This window comes from Hippocampus bargibanti, linkage group LG03, assembly GCF_051943395.1.
Source record: "Hippocampus bargibanti isolate YZ-2025 linkage group LG03, ASM5194339v1, whole genome shotgun sequence".
Taxonomy (NCBI): domain Eukaryota; kingdom Metazoa; phylum Chordata; class Actinopteri; order Syngnathiformes; family Syngnathidae; genus Hippocampus; species Hippocampus bargibanti.
Window position 1 is genome coordinate 33159077 of NC_142736.1, and position 19343 is coordinate 33178419.

The window sequence follows — 19343 nt, forward strand, 5'->3', positions numbered from 1 at the left end:
TGTCAACAAGGCTCATGAAACCAACCGCGCGCTAATGATGTCGATCTGTTGCTGCAAAACCAACACCAGGTTTTTCCACAACCATTTTATCTTGAACAACAACAACAGAAGCAAAATCATTGACAGAAACTCCTGAGCAGTTTTTTTTCATCAAATATAAGAGTGAATACATTTTAATCATCTTGCTTTTATGATAATAGCATCGGCTATAAAAATGAGTGAAATGTGCGCTAAGGGCGTGCCTTGACATTTGGACCCGGTGCAGATGTGACAATAAAATGGCAGTTTTTTATTTTTAATATTAAAACTCATTCGCTGCCAAATGATGTGCAAAAATGTGTCCACTCCAGTGCCAGGGTTTTTGTCATTGTCACTCCAATTCCAGGACGCACGGAATGTTAAGTTTTAGGACGACGTAAACATTCAATTCAGCGTAAGAAACCTTAGACCGTCTTCTTTCATCAGAAAAAAAGATAATTCCTAAATTATACGAGTCTGGAGTTATATGAGCTTGAAATGTGGGTGACTGTTCAAAATACAATGCAATATGTATTGGTTTATATCGCGCTTTAACAACAGCAAAAGCTGCAGCAAAGTGCTAAAACGGACAAAAAGGGGAAATGTCGCTCCCTTGTGGAAGGGAACAAAATTGCCAGAGAGGTTTGGCCAGCGCTTTATCAGCACCCAAGCAAGAGCAATTGCATTTGGTGAAAATGTCGTCATTGTCGTTCCTATGAAATGGTGAGTGCGCCGCTGCGTTTTATGAACGTTACTTCATTAGGGATATATCAGATTGTGAGTTGACGTAAATCTCATCCTATTTCAGATGATGCAAAAACAATATAGCATATGAAAAAAGATGGTGTATGGATTTGACTGGAATTTATTTTGTCATCCCCAATCCAGTCATCTGCATTTTTGGCCCACTTAATAAATGCATCTGGATCTGGACGATCTTTATTTTCTGAAGTCACCAGATGATTTCTTGGCCATCCTTTTATGAGCTAGCTAAGCTAAGATCATTTGTCTTGGAAAGAGCCAGGATGTCCTTTTCTAAACTCTTCTTCTCCTTCCTCCAAAACCACTCGGCTCGGCTTGACGAGACAGCTGGATTCATTCCTCATTCAAATTTAAAATGTCACTTTGCTCTGGTTGGGTCACTCACTATGCGGCTTCATTTGAATATGGAAAGCAGAGTTATTCCAATTGCTAATATGCAATATCTGACCCTTGGATGCGGCTCTTATTTTCATTGTCAAGCGGGATTTAGCAAAGCCCACGAGAAAAGAACACAAACCAGATTTCGCTTCTCCTAAAATCTCACTGGTGTTGAGCCAAACAAGATACAAAAGACAATTATGGTCGAGCAGAAGGAGGAGATCATCAAAAAACACCAACGTTTGATTTAGCGTACCGGTACGCTAAGTCGACCTGGGAACGGATTATTCTTATTTTAATGGTTTCTGATGGGAAATAAATGTTCGGCCTTATAAGTATCACCGTATCTGGAAACATGTTTACGTTGGCTCAGTTTGGAATTCAGGATTTTTTAACTCATTCAATGCCGGATGATGATGTGAACAAATGGGTCTACTCCAATGCCAGGGTTTTTGACATTGTCCGGCACCCACTGAATATTGACTTTTGCGACGACATCAACATTCAATGCAGCGTAAGAAACCTTAGAGTCTCTTCTTTTATCAGCAAAAAAAGAGTTAATTCCTAAATGATACGGGTCTGGAGTTATCTGAGCTTGAAATGCGGGCGGCTGTCCAAAATACATTGCAATATCGGTTGATATAGTGCTTTGGCAACAGCCGAAGCTGGAACAAAGCGCTAATATGAAATAAAATGGAAATTCTGCCGCCTTGTGGAAAGAAAAAAACATTGCCATGGGGTCTGGCCAGCGCTTTATCAGCACCCAAGCATGAAAAACCAAACCCGAACAAATTTGGGAATGAAGCTCTCCGTCATATTGGATTGGATTGGATTTGCCTTTATTCGTGCGGCAGTGGAGAAATTGACATTTCACAGCAGTAAAGTAATGAAAGTAGAAAAACAAAATGCAGGAGCTGCTGGAAAGGCAGCCACTCTCAATGTTATTATATTCGATTATAATATCTCATATTATCAATTCTATTCATCATCCTTCTTTGGCGGCTGATGATGGGAGTCAATTTGTGCGCTAGCGACCTGACAGCAGTCCCGCTTTTACGCCACCTGACTTCTTAGCGCTTCAGAGGTGGAAGGAAAATCAAAGGAAGTGACAGATAAGAAACAGGAAGTGAGCTCTTGGAAACATTTATTTTGAAATTCTCAAGGTGGAATAGCAGTGTTGAAATCAAGCTTTCAAAAAAAACAGTACTTGCAGTGCTCTAAGTCACTTTTTTAAACTTCTGTTTATCTTTCCCAGCATTAAAAAACAATTATTAAGAAAAGTAATAATAATACAAGCAGGGCTAAAAAATAAAACAATTAAAAGCAAAGTCCGTGATTTTTAAACACAGCACATTAGGCAAGGTTAGCAGGTGTTGAATTGACATGAAACATCTCACATACACAATCAACATTTACATTGATGAGGGTTACAGAGTCTTTTTTAACTCATTCACTGCCAGATGATGTGCAAAATGATGTCCGTTCCAGTGCCAGGGTTTTTGTCATTGTCACTCAAATTGCAGGACCCACTGAATATTGAGTTTTGGGACGACATAAACATTACATGCAGCGTTAAAAAATCTCTTCTTTCATTAGAAAAAGAGTTAATTCCTAAAGCATATGGGTCTGGAGTGATCTGAGCTTGAAATGCGGGAAGATGTCCAAAATATAATGTAATACATAATAAGCGGCAGGCACACGCGCCAGCGTTCACTCAACCCGGAAATAACTCTAATAGATAGAAAGCGAGCTATCTAATAGCTAGATAGCTAGCTAGATAGCTAGCTAGATAGCTAGCTACATAGATAGATAGATAGATAGATAGATAGATAGATAGATAGATAGATAGATAGATAGATAGATAGATAGATAGAAAGACAGATAGATAGATAGATAGATAGATAGATAGATAGATAGATAGATAGATAGATAGATAGATAGATAGATAGATTAGACGCATTACTATTATTACTGTATCTGTTAGCTATAAGAGCTAGCTAGCTGGCTAGCTTTGTATCTATTAGAGTTACTACTTCCGGGTTGAGTGAAGACTGTCCAGCGCTTTATCGGCACCCAAGCAAGAAACAATAAGTTGGTAATGGCGCTCTACGTCCTATTTTCAATTCCCGGATCACTTGGTGAATGGCAGTGAATGAGTTGATGATGAGGCCATGCGGCACAGCAGTCAATGGCGGTCACATTTCACCTCAAACAATTTCCCTCCCGCCACAAGGCTAGCATGGTTATTTTTTTTTTTTTTTTTTAGCAAAGCCATTAGCACAACTATTAGCCTCCACACCGGCGGCGCATGCGAGTGAGCGACTGGCACGTCCCGCGTAACAACAAGTGAATGACAAAAGGACACGTGTCCCTCTGGCTTTGTCATGTCAAGACATACAAGAAAGGCTCTGCGCGTTCCCCCGAAGGGGCTCGGGCAGTCAACGCAATGTACTCCCGTCCGTCACAAATGATTAGGACACGGGAGAGGGAGGGCGGGGGGCTAAAACAATAATACAGTGATACCTTAGCTTACAAATTTAATTGGTGCCCAGAAAGAGTGTGTAAGGCGAAAAGTGTGTGTCCCAAAAAATAATTTCCCATAGGAAACCATTAAAATCAGAATAATCCGTTCCCAGGTCCCCATCCAACATCATTTTCTACTAAATAATCATTCAAACTCCACAAGATATACCTTATTGTACGTATAATAAATGTGCCATTGTATTGTAATGAAATAAATACATTGTATTGTATAATAAAGTGGTTTTATTAACATTTTTGATGGTGGTTGATGGCTTGATGGAATGGAGTGGCCGCTTTCATCAGCATTAAACACTTGAGGAGGAACGTAGCCTTTTTCTTTCACCATCTTGAGGAATGATCCCTTGCCATCATTTTACCTAGTTCCTCATCAATTGTGTTCTGTTTAGCTGGTTGATAGTTTTTTGCATCAAGTGGACAAATGGATGGCTTGTGCAGGTTATTTGTGGAGCCTGATTGATGGGATATTTTAACCTTGCAGTCTACACTCTGCCTTTGACCTATCAAAGTTGAAACGAGTCCAAATGTCACTGTTTTCTATCCATTTTCTCACTCGCTCTCTGTCGTCTGCCTGTCTCTTTCATGTTTAACCCCTCCCCCCACTGCTGCGTTCTTGACCAATCACGTGGCTTTAACCGAACACTGGGGGCGTGGAATAGAGGACAAAAAACGTCGGCTGCCATTTCCTTGTTAGGAGAACGGGCTCGTTCGCCAACGACACATCACTCATTGTGGCACTCCGTGTGTATCCCGAAAAATAGTTTGTATGCCAAGGTAAAATGTTCATCAATTTAACATTCGTAAACGGAAAAGTTCGTAAGCCAAGGGGTTCGTAAACCGAGGTTTCACTGTACTCCCATCTCTCACAAATGATTTGAACACGGGGGAGGGGGAGGGGAATAATCATAAATAAATAAGGTGGCCGTGCCATCCGTTATTTTACATTGCTAGTAACAGTGGTGGTCAGCGGTGAAAAGGACGGGAAGGGGGATTCACACCAGGATGCACCGTTTCAAGTATTTGTAGACAACGATGAGAAGGTTTATTCAGTGCTCATCTGTACTTCTTTGAAGGTGTCGGACGTTTCGCTTCTTATCCATGAGGCTTCGTCAGCTATTTAAAATTTTTGCTGGCAGCCGAAATATATCCCTACTGTCCAGACGTGGCAGTGCCAGACTCTGCTATGATAGGTCCCTGCTCTCAGGTTGGGGGGGATCAGAGGACTATTCCCTGATGCTAAACTGATTACTTCTATTGTCCTTCCTGAGTATGGGGTCTACGACTGGCCTGATTGCCCCATTTTCTCTGGTATCATCTCATCAGCATAACTAAGCCTATGTTGCCTAAGAGGTCTGTTGTAGGAGCGATCCAAATTGAACCTCACCCCACGTGACGATTTAGTGAAGGGTTTTGCTGTTTTATGAAAATAGCTTCTTTGCTTCCCCTTTCAAAGAAGTACGGATGACGGCTGAAGAAACCTTCTCATCGATGGACCACTCCTGAACGACTGAGAGCTTACACAGACGTTTTGGTAGGCGAGCAAGAAATCAAGAAACATTTTCTTCCACCCTCTCTCTACTCTTATGTTACATTTTGTGTCGAAACATGAAGACGTTTTGATTTGTTTCGTTTAGATTTGACTTTTTTAACCCTGACTAGGTTAGCCTGATTGATTTTGTAAAGGAAAAAAAGGCAAAGCGATACGGATTTGTGGCAAACGGGACAATGACAGACGGGCGTGATGACAATTTTACAAAATGTTGTTGTTGTTGTTGTTTTTGGGAGCGAGCAGAATATGAATATCCTATCATGACGCTCGGGATGATTGATCGGCAGTCAAATTTGCAGAGATAGACCATCTTTACTTTCAAGATGAATTGCTTGTCACGCAACACTGGCGGGACAAACAAACAAATGATAGACGGAAGAAGCACACACGCGCAAGCGCTGTAAGATATGACAACGTTTGCCATTATCAAAACAGAATTTGATCAATCATGCCACATACGTATATGGATGTGCTTTGGAAAAATACACTCACAGGAATACAAATGAGTACAAATCTAAACATTCATGGGAATTTGCAATCATCCGTGTTTTGGGTATATATATATATATATATATATATATATATATATATATATATATATATATATATATATATATATATATATATATATATATATATATATATATATATATATATACACACATACTCTTTTTCTCTGATGAAAGAACAGACTCTGATTTTTTCTAACGCTGCATTGAATGTTGATATCGTCCTAAAACTCAATATTCTATTGTATTTTGTACAGCCGCCCCCATTTCAAGCTCAGATAACTCCAAACCCATATAACTTGGGAATTAACTGTATTTTTACAATGAAAAAAGATACTCTAAGTTTTGTTTTTTTACGCTGTATTGAATGTTGATGTAGTCCTGAAAGTCAATATTCGGTGAGTCCTGGAATTCAAGTGACAGTGACAAAAACCCTGGCACTGGAGTGGACACATTTTGTGCACATGTCTGGCAGTGAATGAATGAAGTGGAATTGTCACTCGCTGTGGCTTTAGAGATAACCGCTAACCCCCCCCTCCCCCCCGTCCCTCAGATAGCAATACGCGCAATCCTTGCCTCGTTTCTCTTTTTAACACTGATTATTTATCCTCGGGGGGACCAACATAAGTGAGTAAAAAAAAAGAAAAGCATAAAAACGCTGTCCTACTTTCACACCAGCTTCCTTGAAAACAAGGCTAATATGACTGCGCTTTCAGCGTCACTTACCCCCCTCCCCCGCCGACCACCCCTCGCCCCCCCCTCCCGCTAGTGAACATTTGTCCCAGCGCTATCTGCTATGATATGGCGACAAGAACATGGAATCTAATCTGATGTCAAGGCGAGACACAGGTACGCTTCACCAAGCGGAACGCCGCCTGCCCAGTGGCTACGCGTTAGCGCCAGATTCCCAAGGCTCGCGTTGAGAGCGCATTAATATGATTTGCCCGAGTGTGGCGAGCTCATAAGTAGTCGGCGACATGGCCACGATTTATTCACAGTGCGCTAAACTGATCGCAATCCTCAGCTGTCAGTTTTCAGTGTTCATAATAATAACAATAATAATAATAATACATTGGATTTATAAGTGACTTTCAAAACTCTCAAGGTCACTTTAGAGTCACAGGATCAGTTTTCCTGTGAGTGAGCAGCGGCAACCACATGCGCCAGCGTTCACTCAACCCGGAAGTAACTCAAATAGATAGAAAGCTAGCTAATATATAGCTGATAGCTTGCCAGCTAGATAGGTAGCCAGCTAGATAGCTAGTAGCCTGCTAGACAGTGGATATATAGCCAACCAGACAGCTAATAGATAGCAAATAGCGAGCTAGCTAAGTAGCTAGATAGCCAGCCAGATAAATAGTGATTAGCCAGCTACATAGCTAATATATAGCCAGCTAGATAGCCAGTTTGACAGCTAACTCTGTATCTTACACAGTGGAATGCAAGCTAATAATAATAATAAGAATAATAATAATAATATATTTCATCCATAAGCGCCCTTCAAAACTCCCAAGGTCACCCCAGAGCCAGAGGACCAGCCCCTCCGTGGGTGAGCAGCGGCAGCCACACGCGCCAGCGTTCACTCAACCCGGAAGTAACTCAAATAGATAGAAAGCTAGCTAATATATAGCTGATAGCTTGCCAGCTAGATAGGTAGCCAGCTAGATAGCTAGTAGCCTGCTAGACAGTGGATATATAGCCAACCAGACAGCTAATAGATAGCAAATAGCGAGCTAGCTAAGTAGCTAGATAGCCAGCCAGATAAATAGTGATTAGCCAGCTACATAGCTAATATATAGCCAGCTAGATAGCCAGTTTGACAGCTAACTCTGTATCTTACACAGTGGAATGCAAGCTAATAATAATAATAATAATAATAATAATAATAATAATAATAATAATAATATATTTCATCCATAAGCGCCCTTCAAAACTCCCAAGGTCACCCCAGAGCCAGAGGACCAGCCCCTCCGTGGGTGAGCAGCGGCAGCCACACGCGCCAGCGCTCACCAACCCATAACTCAAACACAATAGTAAGACAAATAGATAGAAAGCTAGCGAGCCAGCTCGCCAGCAGGCCAACAGATGGCCACTAGCCAGCCAGCCAGCCATACATCATCTTTGCCAAATCAGCGGCAGATACTAGCGTAGCCATTTCCCACTTTTCATCAGCCTTCACCTTTGGCTAATTTCCATGGCCAATGTGAAAATAAGTCCATCTATTATGCGGCCGTCAAATGCGTCCATTTTCTCCCCCTGGCTCGCTTTGTTATGCTAATGCCGTGACAATACTTTGTATGTGGGTGCAGCAATTACCGGCATGATGTGGGATTCGTAGCGGCGACGTGACCGCGCGGCGCCGCTGATCTTTCCGGCGTGGACCGACGACGCTTTGGACTTCAAACGTGGTCGGTCGGCTCTGATGTGCCGCAAAAAGGGCACGTTTTACGGGGACTCTCTTTGGATAGGAAATGGCGCCGTATTGTATCTGACGGCGAGTGATGTGTTCGCAGAGTCATTAGCCGTAGCGTTAGCGGAGTCGGCCCTAAACTCATTCACTTGCCAGGGTTTTTGTCATTGTCACTTCAATTCCACTACCCGCAGAGTATTGAGTTTTAGGATGACATCAATATTCAATACGGCGTTAGAAACCTTAGATGGTGTTTTAAAAACATAGTTAAATCCTAAGTGATATGGGTCTGGAGTTATATGAGTCCAAAATACAATGCAATACGTACATATTGGTTGATATAGCGCTTTAACAACAGCTGAAGCTGGAACAAAGCGCTAACGTGGTAAAAAAAAGGGGAAATGCTGCCACCTTGTGGGAGGGAAAAACATTGCAATAGGCCATGGGCAACGCTTTATCGGCACCCAAGCATGAAAAAAAGACCACATTCTACATCATATTTTCATTTCCTAAATACATTTGTGTGAGTTACTGAGTGACTGAGTTAAAATGGCCCCTATTTGGCTTTCCCGAGGTTGAAAACGAGAGCGTTACCAGGCTTGTATTTTTCCATGCTCTCCGTCTACTTGTTAATCAATTTGCTTTCAATTTTCTTATGTATTGATCGATGCTGATGTAGCATAGAAGTGACTCTTGAGAGATGAAACAGAGCGGCTTTCAATCCGGGAGGCGTTTGGGGGGAGGGGGGAGGAACAATCGATGGAAAAGCTATTCCCCAAGGCTTTGGTCATGTCTTTGCCTTTAATGTCCTTGTTGCTTGACTTGCTTATTTCACGTCCACATCAAAAGACAGGAAGTGATTGATGATGTTCGTTACTCGAAAAGAAACGACGTCAAGAGCCAATTCCCCGATGGCGCCACAATGACGGACGCTTCATACTTGCGATTTCATGCCAGGGTGACATTTGACTCTTCAAACTGTGGCCCAAAATGGATTCATTGCACATCGGCTAAACATTTACATCATAAATAAATAATAATAATAATAATAATAACTCATTTCATTTCTTTCAAAACTCTCAAGGTCACTTTACAGTCACATGCGCCAGCGTACATTCAAACCAAAATAACTCAAATAAATAAAAAGCTACCTAGCTAGCTATTAGATAGAAAATAGATAGCCAGCCAGCTAGCTAAATATTTGATAGCCAGCTAACCAGCTAGCTAGCTAGCTAATAGAAAGCTATCCAGCTGGATAGATAGCTTACATATAGCCAGCTAGCTAGCTGATAGATAGACAATAGATAGCCAGCTAACCAGGTAGTCAGCTAGCTAGCTAGCCGGATAAATAGCCAACAGATAGCCAGCCAGCCAGCCAACTAGAGAGCTAATAGATAGGTAATAGATAGCCAGCTATTAGCCTTCTAGCCAGATGGATAGATCGCTAACATATAGGCAGCTAGCCAGATAGCTAGCCAAAATATAGCTAATAGATAGCCAGCTAACTAGCTAGCCAATAGACATCTAATAGATAGCCAGCTAGCTGGATTGATAGGTGATAGATACACAGCCAGCCAGCCAGATAGCTAACAGACAGCCAACTATTAGCCAGCTGGATAGAAGCCTTTTGTTCAGAGAAATTCATTTACTCGTGTTAAAAAAAGAAACCTAATTAAATCTGTCATCAAATTGTGAGCCTTAGATGTTATATAACTACCACTACTTGATGCTATGAGATTAAAAAAAAAATACATGAAAAAAGATAAACGCGAGTATCGAAATGACAACCTTCCTCCCAGGGCCCGCTCAAACGTTTTTGCCACAATCGATAACTGCCATTTGACCTCAAATATGAAAGATTCAGGGAGAGAACGCGCAATTGACATGAGGAGTGAAAGCAAGCGGCCATTTTGGAGTCGTTATGAATTTGGGGAAGCTATTAGCATGTTTAATCCTCTCCACATATTGGATTGGATTGGATTGGATTGGATATGCCTTTATTAGTCTCACAGTGGAGAAATTTACATTTCACAGCAGCAAAGTGATGAAAGGAATGAATGAATACAAAACTAGTGAAGAATCAATAGAAAGGATCTTTTTGTGTCATATCGCATGCGCCGCGGTGATTGTCACAACCTTGTGTGACAACCACCAGGTGTCATCACCTTGGATCGCCACCGCTAACACTCTTTTTCGGACAGCTAAGCCTGAAAAGTCACGAAATGGCGGGGACCCTCGGGTGTGCAGTTCGACGTCCAGTGTGGCACGGCATCACCCCAATAATTCCTGGTTGTCACCCGGCCAGACCTTGTCGCTCTCATCACTACCAATCAATCAATCAATCAATCAATCTCGCCCGTGCAGCCTCAGCATCGTTACAAGAAAGTGTTTCACCAAGAACACCAACATGGATTGCTAGAGTTCTATTTGCTATCTATTAGCTAGCTACCTAGCTGGTTATCTATTTGTTATCAATTTGCTAGCTATTAGCACATGTAGCAATGTAGCTGGAAATTTATTAGCTATATGGCTGTCTAGCAAGTTAACTGTCGAGCTGACTATCTATTTGCTCTCTATTGGCTGTCTGTCTAGCTAGCTAGCAATGTAGCTGGCTATTTATTAGCTAATGGCTATCTAGCTAGTAAACATAACTGTCTAGCTGGCTATCAATTAACTATCTGTTAGCTAGCTGGCTAGCTTTCTAGCTATTTGAGTTACTTCTGAGTTGAGTGAACGCTGGTGCCTGTGGCTGCCGCTTCTCACCCGCAGAAAAAAACGATCCTGTGACTGTAAAAGTGACCTTGAGAGTTTTGAAAGGCGCTTAGAAATGAAATGGATTCTTATGATTATTTTTACAATTAATTCGTGCTTGCGGCTCAACGCTGCCCCCCGAAGGTTCAATACCACCGCCAGTCAAGTCTTCGGCCTCTCTCACTCGGCCCTCCTGTCCTCGTTTTCCCCCCTTTTCCCTCCCTGTATTTGTCCATGTGTGTTCGATTGTAACTGTTAGCGGTGTCGTGGGGCTTTATTAGCAGAAAAATTAATAAAGGCTTTGATGCCACCCCCCCTCCTCCCCCCACCCCTTTCTACATAAAGCAGTGTGGATTATGTCGAAATTTGAGGCTCATTATTGGCTAATCCTTTTTGAATTGGATGTGTATCAAATCCCAGACGAGCCTCACTCGCTTTCGTTTCGTTAGCTTTTGGAGAGGAAGAACGGCATTTTTTCGTCGGTGACTGCGGACGACTATTAGTTAGCGTAATTTCCGGAATATAAAACGCAATTTTCGGAAAATAAAACGCAACTTTCAACCCAGCAGTTTCTGCAGAGATGGGGCCATCGTTCGGGCTGTGTTAATACCGTAATACATGTTGTGTTGCTGCTGCGTAACTGTTTTGAAAGAACAAGTAAGGTACAGTGATACCCCCAGAAGCTTTAGCTAACAAACTTTGCGCCTTACGAACATTAAATTTGCGGGAATATAATCTTGGCATTCGAACTAATTTTCGGGAAACACACGGAGCGCCATCGTGGCTGGTTGACTAGTTTTCGGCGGAAGAACACCAAACCACACAGCCGAACAGCGTCACCGTGGCTTCCGGACTACTTTTCTACACCCACTTTCTTTCAGTGCACTCAGTGCAGACTTGGTTTGCTATCGAGTGGATACTTTTGCTTTTTTTTGGGACAGAAAAAGACCCACCACAGTCGAGTGTGACGCCGAAGAGGACACAAAACAAAATGACGGCCGAGCAGAAGAAGATCATCGAAAAACACCAATGAGGTGTGCATTTTTGTGACTTAGCGTCCCGGTACCAGTATGCGAAATCGACAATTGCTACGTGGGGCCAAGGTTGTTTCTGTGTTGTCTCAGCAACGGTCTCAAGCAATGGAAGAGATTGAAAAACTTCTGTTGATTTGGATTAACGAAAAGCGGCTAGCAGGGGACAGTGTGAGTGAGGGTATTATCGCCGAGAAAGTACGGCAAAGTCACTCGGATATCATCAAGAGGCAACTACATCAATGACCATCACAAAGGTCAATAAAACCACTTTATTAGACAGTGCAGTTTATTTCTTTAATTACATACAATGGATTATTCTAATTTTTACGGGTTTCCTATGGGAAATTAATGTTTGGAAGACACACTTTTTGCCTAACACACACTTTCTGGGAACCAATTAAGTTTGTAAACTGAGGTATCACTGTATATTATAAAAAATTTGAAAACCTTTCCTGTGTACCGTCTTTCCTTATAAATCTGAAGTTTACAGACAGGTGCGGTTTATGTATGGACAAAATGTTTTTTCTTTTAAAAAATGTACTGGTTGAGGTTTATAATCAGGTGCGCTTTTTAGTTGGGAAATTACGGTACTTGTTACGGCTTACAGGTATCGAAAAGGTGGCGATGTCACTGTACACAGCAGAACACTGAAACAAATCATGATAAAATATACAAATAAAATCCGCAAATGCACTGTCAAGGTTGATGACAGGTAAGGTGTCTTCTATCTCTGTGGAGGTTGCGTAAGCGCTATTGGCTTTGAGTAGATAGGCCAGAAAAAAATGTTTCTTTCACAATGGATCAATGTACATTTTTTTTTACCAACCAATGATCTAACCTTGGTGAAGAATCCATAAAATAAGGCATCCTGCTCACTTATTTAACCACGACTCTTTTGATTGAACCACCAAAAATCTGATGTGACAGAAGAGTCCATCAAATCCATCATGGCGGGATATGTACGGATTTTTTTGTATGTTTTTTAAGTGTGATCTTTTGGAAAAAAAAATCCGCTTGCCTTGTTGCTGCATCCGTAACCCGACTGTGAGGCTAGACTGACTTGTAACCGGCACTCTAGCACTGCGGAACCGGGCAGTTATAGGCAGTACTTATAGACCAGTAAAAGTGTTCTTTTACCTGCTGTCTGCTGTGCAAGGGCGCCTTGGTCTTGAAGCCTCCTTGGGAGCTGCACTCCGAGGCGCTGAAGTGGTCCGAGCTGGTGGAGGACCTCTTGGAAAGGGTGTCGCAACCCCCGACGAAGGTGTTATCCAGCGGGAGCTCCTGAATCACGTGATGCTTCTTGACCGAGACCGGCGTGTCGGCCTTGAGGTGGAAGGCCGACTGCGGAGAGGCGGATTTGTAGTGACGGGCCAGGTCGGGGCTACTTGGTTTGAAGGTGGTGGTCGGCGTGGCGTTCCAATCGAAGCGCCCCATCCCTTGCTCTTCCAGTTCGGTGGGTAAACTGATGGTTCCGTTGATGGGCTGGTGGGCGGGGTCGTCGGGTTTGTTCCCCTCAATGGAAACAAAGTTGAGCAAGGAGCTTTTAGGCGATTTCCGCTTCTTACGCTTTTTCTTCTTGTTTTGTTTGTTCTCCGTGTTGGGGGACATCCACTCGGTACCTTGTTTTTTCCTCTGCGCCGCTTTGAACCTGGAAGCGTGCCGGCAGCGCAGCAGAACCGTCACGAAGATGACGATAATCACCACCAAGGCGCCGGTCACAAAGGCTATCATTATCGTTAAATAGTCGCCGCTTTGATAGGTTTCGCCGCTTTCGCTTATGTTGCGCTCGATCGGCGTTGCCATCCTCCGCCGGATGAGATCCGTGATGAGACTGTAGTTACCCACTGTGTCGTTGACGTACAGGAACACCAGTACCAGAGTATGGAGGGACTTTGGATAGCCCAAGTCGCTGATGTTGACCACCAAGCGGTGCAGTCCGATATCGCCGGCCGTCGGTTTCTCCTCCAGCGTGATGTTCCCGGTGACCGGGTCGATCCTGAACAGGCCCTTGTGGTTGCCGTGCACGATGGCGTACTTGAGCTCGGCGTTCATGCCCGTATCGCCGTCCAGCGCAAACACCTCGGCGACCACCGATCCGGGGATGGAGGCCAGCGGGACCAGCTTGAAGGAGGTGTTGGAGGGGGGGTAGATGACAACGGGGCTGTTGTCGTTCACGTCGATGACATTGATGGTCACTTTAGCCGCCGAGGAGCAAGGTGGCCCGCCGCCGTCCACGGCCCTGACGTCAAACGTGTAGGAGCTCTGTTGCTCCCGATCAAAGGACACGTTGGATTTGATAACGCCCGAGAAAGGATCCAGGATGAAGTTCTCGTTGTCATTCGGGATGGAGAGGGACACGGCGGCGTTTTCTCCAGCGTCGGAATCAGTCACCGTGATCACCCCGACGGTGCTGTACTTGGGGAGGTTCTCCGAGACAAAGAACTGAAAGTGGTTGTGCGTGAACTTGGGGTTGTTGTCGTTTTCGTCCAGCACGGTTACGATGACGGCCGCCTGCGTCTGCAGAGGCGGCGTGCCGTTATCTCTGGCCGTGACGGTGAACAGGAACTTGTCCTGATCCTCACGGTCAAAAACTCTGGAGGCGGTCAGAATACCCGTTTTACGATCAAGGTCAAAGAATGACGCGTTGGGTCCGAGCTGGTAGACGATCGCGGCATTTCTCCCGCTGTCCTCGTCCGTGGCGCTGAGAGCGGTGAGGAACAAGTCCCGCTTGTTGTTCTCCATGACGGCCAGCTCGATGACGGGTTGAGTGAAAACCGGCGGATTGTCGTTCTCGTCCTCCAGCCGCACCCTCACCAGGGCGGTCTGATTCAAGCTGGGCTTCCCGGAGTCGGAGGCCACGATTTTGAAGTTGTACTCCTTAGTGCCTTCGTAATCCAGCAGGGCGGATGTCTCCAGCAGATACTGGTTGTCGTACACGGCCTTGAGATGGAAGGGCACGTCCTTCTCGATGAAGCAAATGACCTTGCCGTTGATGTCGGTGTCCTTGTCCGACACGGTGATGAGCGCGATCTTGGTGTTTATGGGATCTTTCTCGGAGAGGAAAACCGTGCCGTTAATGGGACTGATGATGTAGCGCAAATCTATGTTGGGCGGATTGTCATTGACGTCGGTCACGTTGATGGAAACGGCGGCTCTGGCGGGGCTGGGGCTGCCGTCGCTCGCCACCACGGTCAGCTTGTGCACGGCCGTCTCCTCCCTGTCCAGAGGCCGCTGCACCGTGATGAGTCCGGATGTGGCGTTCAGCGCAAAGAGCCTCTTGGTGGCCGGCGACACCTGAGTCCCAAACACGTATCGAATGTCGGCGTTGGCCCCCACGTCGGCGTCCGTGGCCTGGAGCTGCACCACGGACGTGCCGAGGGGGGAGTTCTCCGGTATGTGCACCTCCACCTGACTCTCCTTAAAGACGGGTCGGTTGTCGTTGACGTCTGTCACGGTGACTTGGAGGATGGCGGTGCTGGATTTCTGCGGGCTGCCGCCGTCCTCCACTTTGATCTTCATCACGTACGTGTCCTTCTGCTCTCGGTCCAGATTCTGCTGCACGATCAGCTGGGGCCACTTCTCCCCTTCGGGCGTTTCCACGATGTCCAAGCCGAAGGCGCTTTGCCCGTTGATCAGTTGATATTTGTGAACGCCGTTGGGGCCGGTGTCCGGGTCGGTGGCCGAGGGGATGGCGAAGCGGCTGTTGATGAGCGTGTTCTCCGGGATGGAGATGTTGATGACGGGGGACGGGAACATGGGCGCGTTGTCGTTTGCATCTCTGACCAGGATTTTAATCTTAATCAGTCGGAAATAATCATTCGGCAGGATGACCGCTTCAATTTCAAAGGAGCACTCGCTGTCCTCAAAGGGAGGCCCGGGGCAGAGTTTCTCCCGGTCGATTCGGTTTGATGTGGTGAATATCTCGCCGGTGCTGCTCAGAACGCGGACCAGGGGGTTATCGCCCGCTTTGGAGACCAACCGGTACACCAGATTGGCGCTGGCTCCCGTGGCGGCGTTCGTATGCGAGATGTTCAGGTCTCTGGGGATATTTCCAATCAGGACGTTTTCTTGCAGCTCCTCCCTGATGGGGTAGATGAGTTCTTGGGCGATGGAAGGATCGAGCCAGACGCAAGCCAGCAAAGCGCCCAGCAGGTAATAGTCTTTTAGATCCATGACGGGGCGGAAAGCCGAGCAAACGTTTCTGGCGGCGGCGGTTTTTCTCACTGACGATCGTCCAAGCCTAAAAATACATCAACGCTTTCGGTCAATGCTTTTTCAGGCAACGTCATCGCATCAACAGTTTCGCGTCCACGCCTAAAAAAATAACGCCTCTTCGTGAGAATCAATCATTCTTAGCGTGTACCACGCGTGCAGCGACAATAACTCCATCCAGCGATTCGCGCTACGTTCACTCTGCTCGTTGCAATGTCCTTGTTCAAGTTTAAAAACACTTTGGGAACCTCACTCCGACTTCTGATCAATACATTACAAAGCCAAATAAGTCATCTGTAAATTATCTAGACCTTACCTATGAATAATTTCAATGAATAAGGTCCAGTAATGCATTGGGATTTTCCCACTTTTGACTTGCTGTCAATTCTATTTTCTTTCCCATTAATGTATTTTAATTTCGTTTATTTTAATGTATTTTAAGTTATTCTATTTAATTGTATTTTGTTGTGTTTTATTTTCTTATAATGTATTTTCATGTTTATAGTTAATTTAATGACAATAAAGCTGACTTTGACTTTGACTTAATTTCATGTATTTTAATGTACGTATTTTAAGTTATTATATTTTACTGTATTGTGTTATGTTTTTTTCATGTTTTTATTTTATTATATTTGATTTTGTTTTATTTTATTGTGTTGTATTTCAGCATACATTTGTTTTCAATGCATTGGGTTGATCAAGATTTCCGGGTAGAGTGAACGTGAAAATCCTCTCCAAATTTTCACATTTTTGGATGTAAACCACAATAGCAATCATTGTTCCTGACTTCAGATTTGAAAACTAGTTATTTGTTCATTTGTTGTGCCCTCTATATGTATTATTTCCATATATTATTATGTATTTTCATTGATCAAATATAGAAGTAGTCAAATATAAATAAAGATAGAAATAGATAAGTCAAATATAGAATCAACTTGAAAATTCTTCTTTATACATTTAAAGCTATCCATAACCTTGCCTCCCCCCTGACCTATCTGACTTTCTGAAAATTTCTATTCCCTCTCGTTCCCTCAGATCCTCCACTTCTGTGTGTCCCCCCCACCCCCCGGCCGTCTCAGCGCGATGGGGGACAGAGCTTTCAGCCGCTCTGCCCCCAAACTCTGGAAGTCACTTCCTCCCAACATTGGTAACATGGATTCTCTTCCCACCTTCAAATCCCATCTCAAAAGCCACCCATTTAAAACTGCATTCAACTCGTGTTTTTATTTGTAATTGTATTTCATTATTAATTAAATAAAATATAAAATTATTGATTGTATATTATTATGTAATACTATTGTATCTTTGCTGGGGCGGCCCGGTGGTTGAGTGGTTAGCACGCCGGCTTCGCAGTGCAGAGGTCGTGAGTTCAAGACCCGGTCCAATCTCCCCTGTGTGAAGTTTGCATGCTCTCCCCGGGCCCGCGTGGGTTTTCTCCGGGTCCTCCGGTTTCCTCCCACATTCTAAAAACATGCATGGCAGGCAGATTGAACACTCCCAATTGTCCCTCGGTGTGAGTGTGAGACTGACTGGTTGTTTGTGTTTGTGTGCCCTGCGATTGGCTGGCAACCAATTCAAGGTGTCCCCCGCCTAGTCGCCGAAGACGGCTGAGATCGGCTCCGGCACCCCCCGCGACCCTACTGAGGATGAAGCGCTACGGAAAATGGATGGATGGATCTATGCGGTTTTTTGTGACTGTAAAGTGTCCTTGAGAGCTTTGAAGCGCGCTTAGAAATTACATTTATTATTATTATTATTATTATTATTATTATGTGGAGGGGATGAAACATTCTAATGGCTTCCCCAAATACATATCGGCCCTCGAGAGGAAACCGTAACTACAGTGTGGCCCGCGGCAAAAAATGACTTTGGCATCCAGCTGCATTTAGGTGTCCATCTGTGTTGAGCTTCACTTGCACATCTGCAAAAAAAGCCCAGATCGCAAGCTTTGCTTGCATACTCGTATGAGTTCCAGATGCAAACTTGTGAACATTTCAAGTTGCTCGAAAGGCTTCGTGCCAATGAATATTGACACGTCCGACATTTTTTTTTTAAAGATGCCGATCTTTTGAAAATCTGATCTTGAAAGATTTGCAATTCCTCATCGCAACTATAAGATGGACTCTTCAAGTGCACATGTGCAAAAAAAGCCCAGATCACAAGAGACCATTTGGAGGCCGAAGGACTCTGACGACCTCTCAATGGTCATCAGGTCCGGGTAAACCAATAAAATAATTGTCATAATGAGGGTTTGGGGGCAATACGGGGTAGAAAAAACCACAACGCGGGTGCCTCGGTTCTACCCCCCCCAAGCCCTCAAATGAACTCATGTAAAGGGTTTAAGCATGTGACCTGCGGCTGTTGCGGTGATCAGCATCTCATCTTCCAGCAGCCAGGTGCTCGGCGGTTTGCGGTGTCTTCCATTAAAGAGCGTCTCCCCTCCAAAAAAAAATCAATGCTCGCCTCCCAGTTGACGTCCCGTGGGGGTAAAAAATGCACTTCCAAGCAATAAACGTCCAGTCTCTATTCCCTCCTGTTTGGAGTCCGATGGGCTTGATGATCACCCAAATCTGACATGAAGCCGGTGACTTGGACAAAAAGGAGAAAAGAAGGTTATAAACAGGTCCAAAAGATGTAAAAGGTCCGACGGTGTCCGACGGTGTCCGACGGTGTCCGACCGTGTCCGATGTTGTCCTCCCTGTTGCTGGCAAAATTCAACAAGAGGCGTTCAATGTCACTCCAATGCGCAACGTTTACGCGCCGCTCATCCTCGCGCTCTCACTGTCGCGGCTGGATTTCTTGCTCAACTCTCTCTCCCTTGCCCCTCTCTCACTTTCTCTCTCTTCCGTCGAGCCACAGGAGGGATGAGGACGCACACCGACCCGCTCCCCCCCTTCCTCGCCCCGCTCAACCGCTTCCATTGGTCCACCCGGCCGCGTCGAAGGTGCGTAATCGGAACCCGATTGGCCCGGAGAGACGTCACTTATGGCGCATCCGAAAGACCGTGCGCGGCGAGATGCCCCTCGATGTTGCCGCAGGCTGCGGAGACGTTTTCACGATAACCCCCCTTCGCCCCCACCCCTAAAAAAAGCCAGAGTGGAGTGACGACCAAGGAGAATATTGTTGCTGAAATAAAATGGCGATTGGATGTCCTCCGATTGTGTTGAGGGCATCTGGAG

General features: G+C 44.7%; 1 protein-coding gene across 5 annotated transcripts in view; it reads right to left on the reverse strand.

Moving 5' to 3' along the window:
• Nucleotides 1–18952, reverse strand: part of pcdh9 (protocadherin 9) — a 202324-nt gene extending 183372 nt beyond the window's left edge. For all 5 annotated transcript variants that reach the window (XM_088993137.1, XM_088993136.1, XM_088993138.1 and 2 more), the window contains exons 1-2: nucleotides 18517–18952; nucleotides 13090–16192 (exon numbers count right to left, since the gene is read on the reverse strand). In XM_088993137.1, the coding sequence (XP_088849263.1) occupies nucleotides 13090–16125 (3036 nt within the window). In that variant the 5' untranslated portion in view covers nucleotides 16126–16192; nucleotides 18517–18952. The remainder of the gene's footprint in view (nucleotides 1–13089; nucleotides 16193–18516) is intronic.
• Nucleotides 18953–19343: the final 391 nt, after the last annotated feature.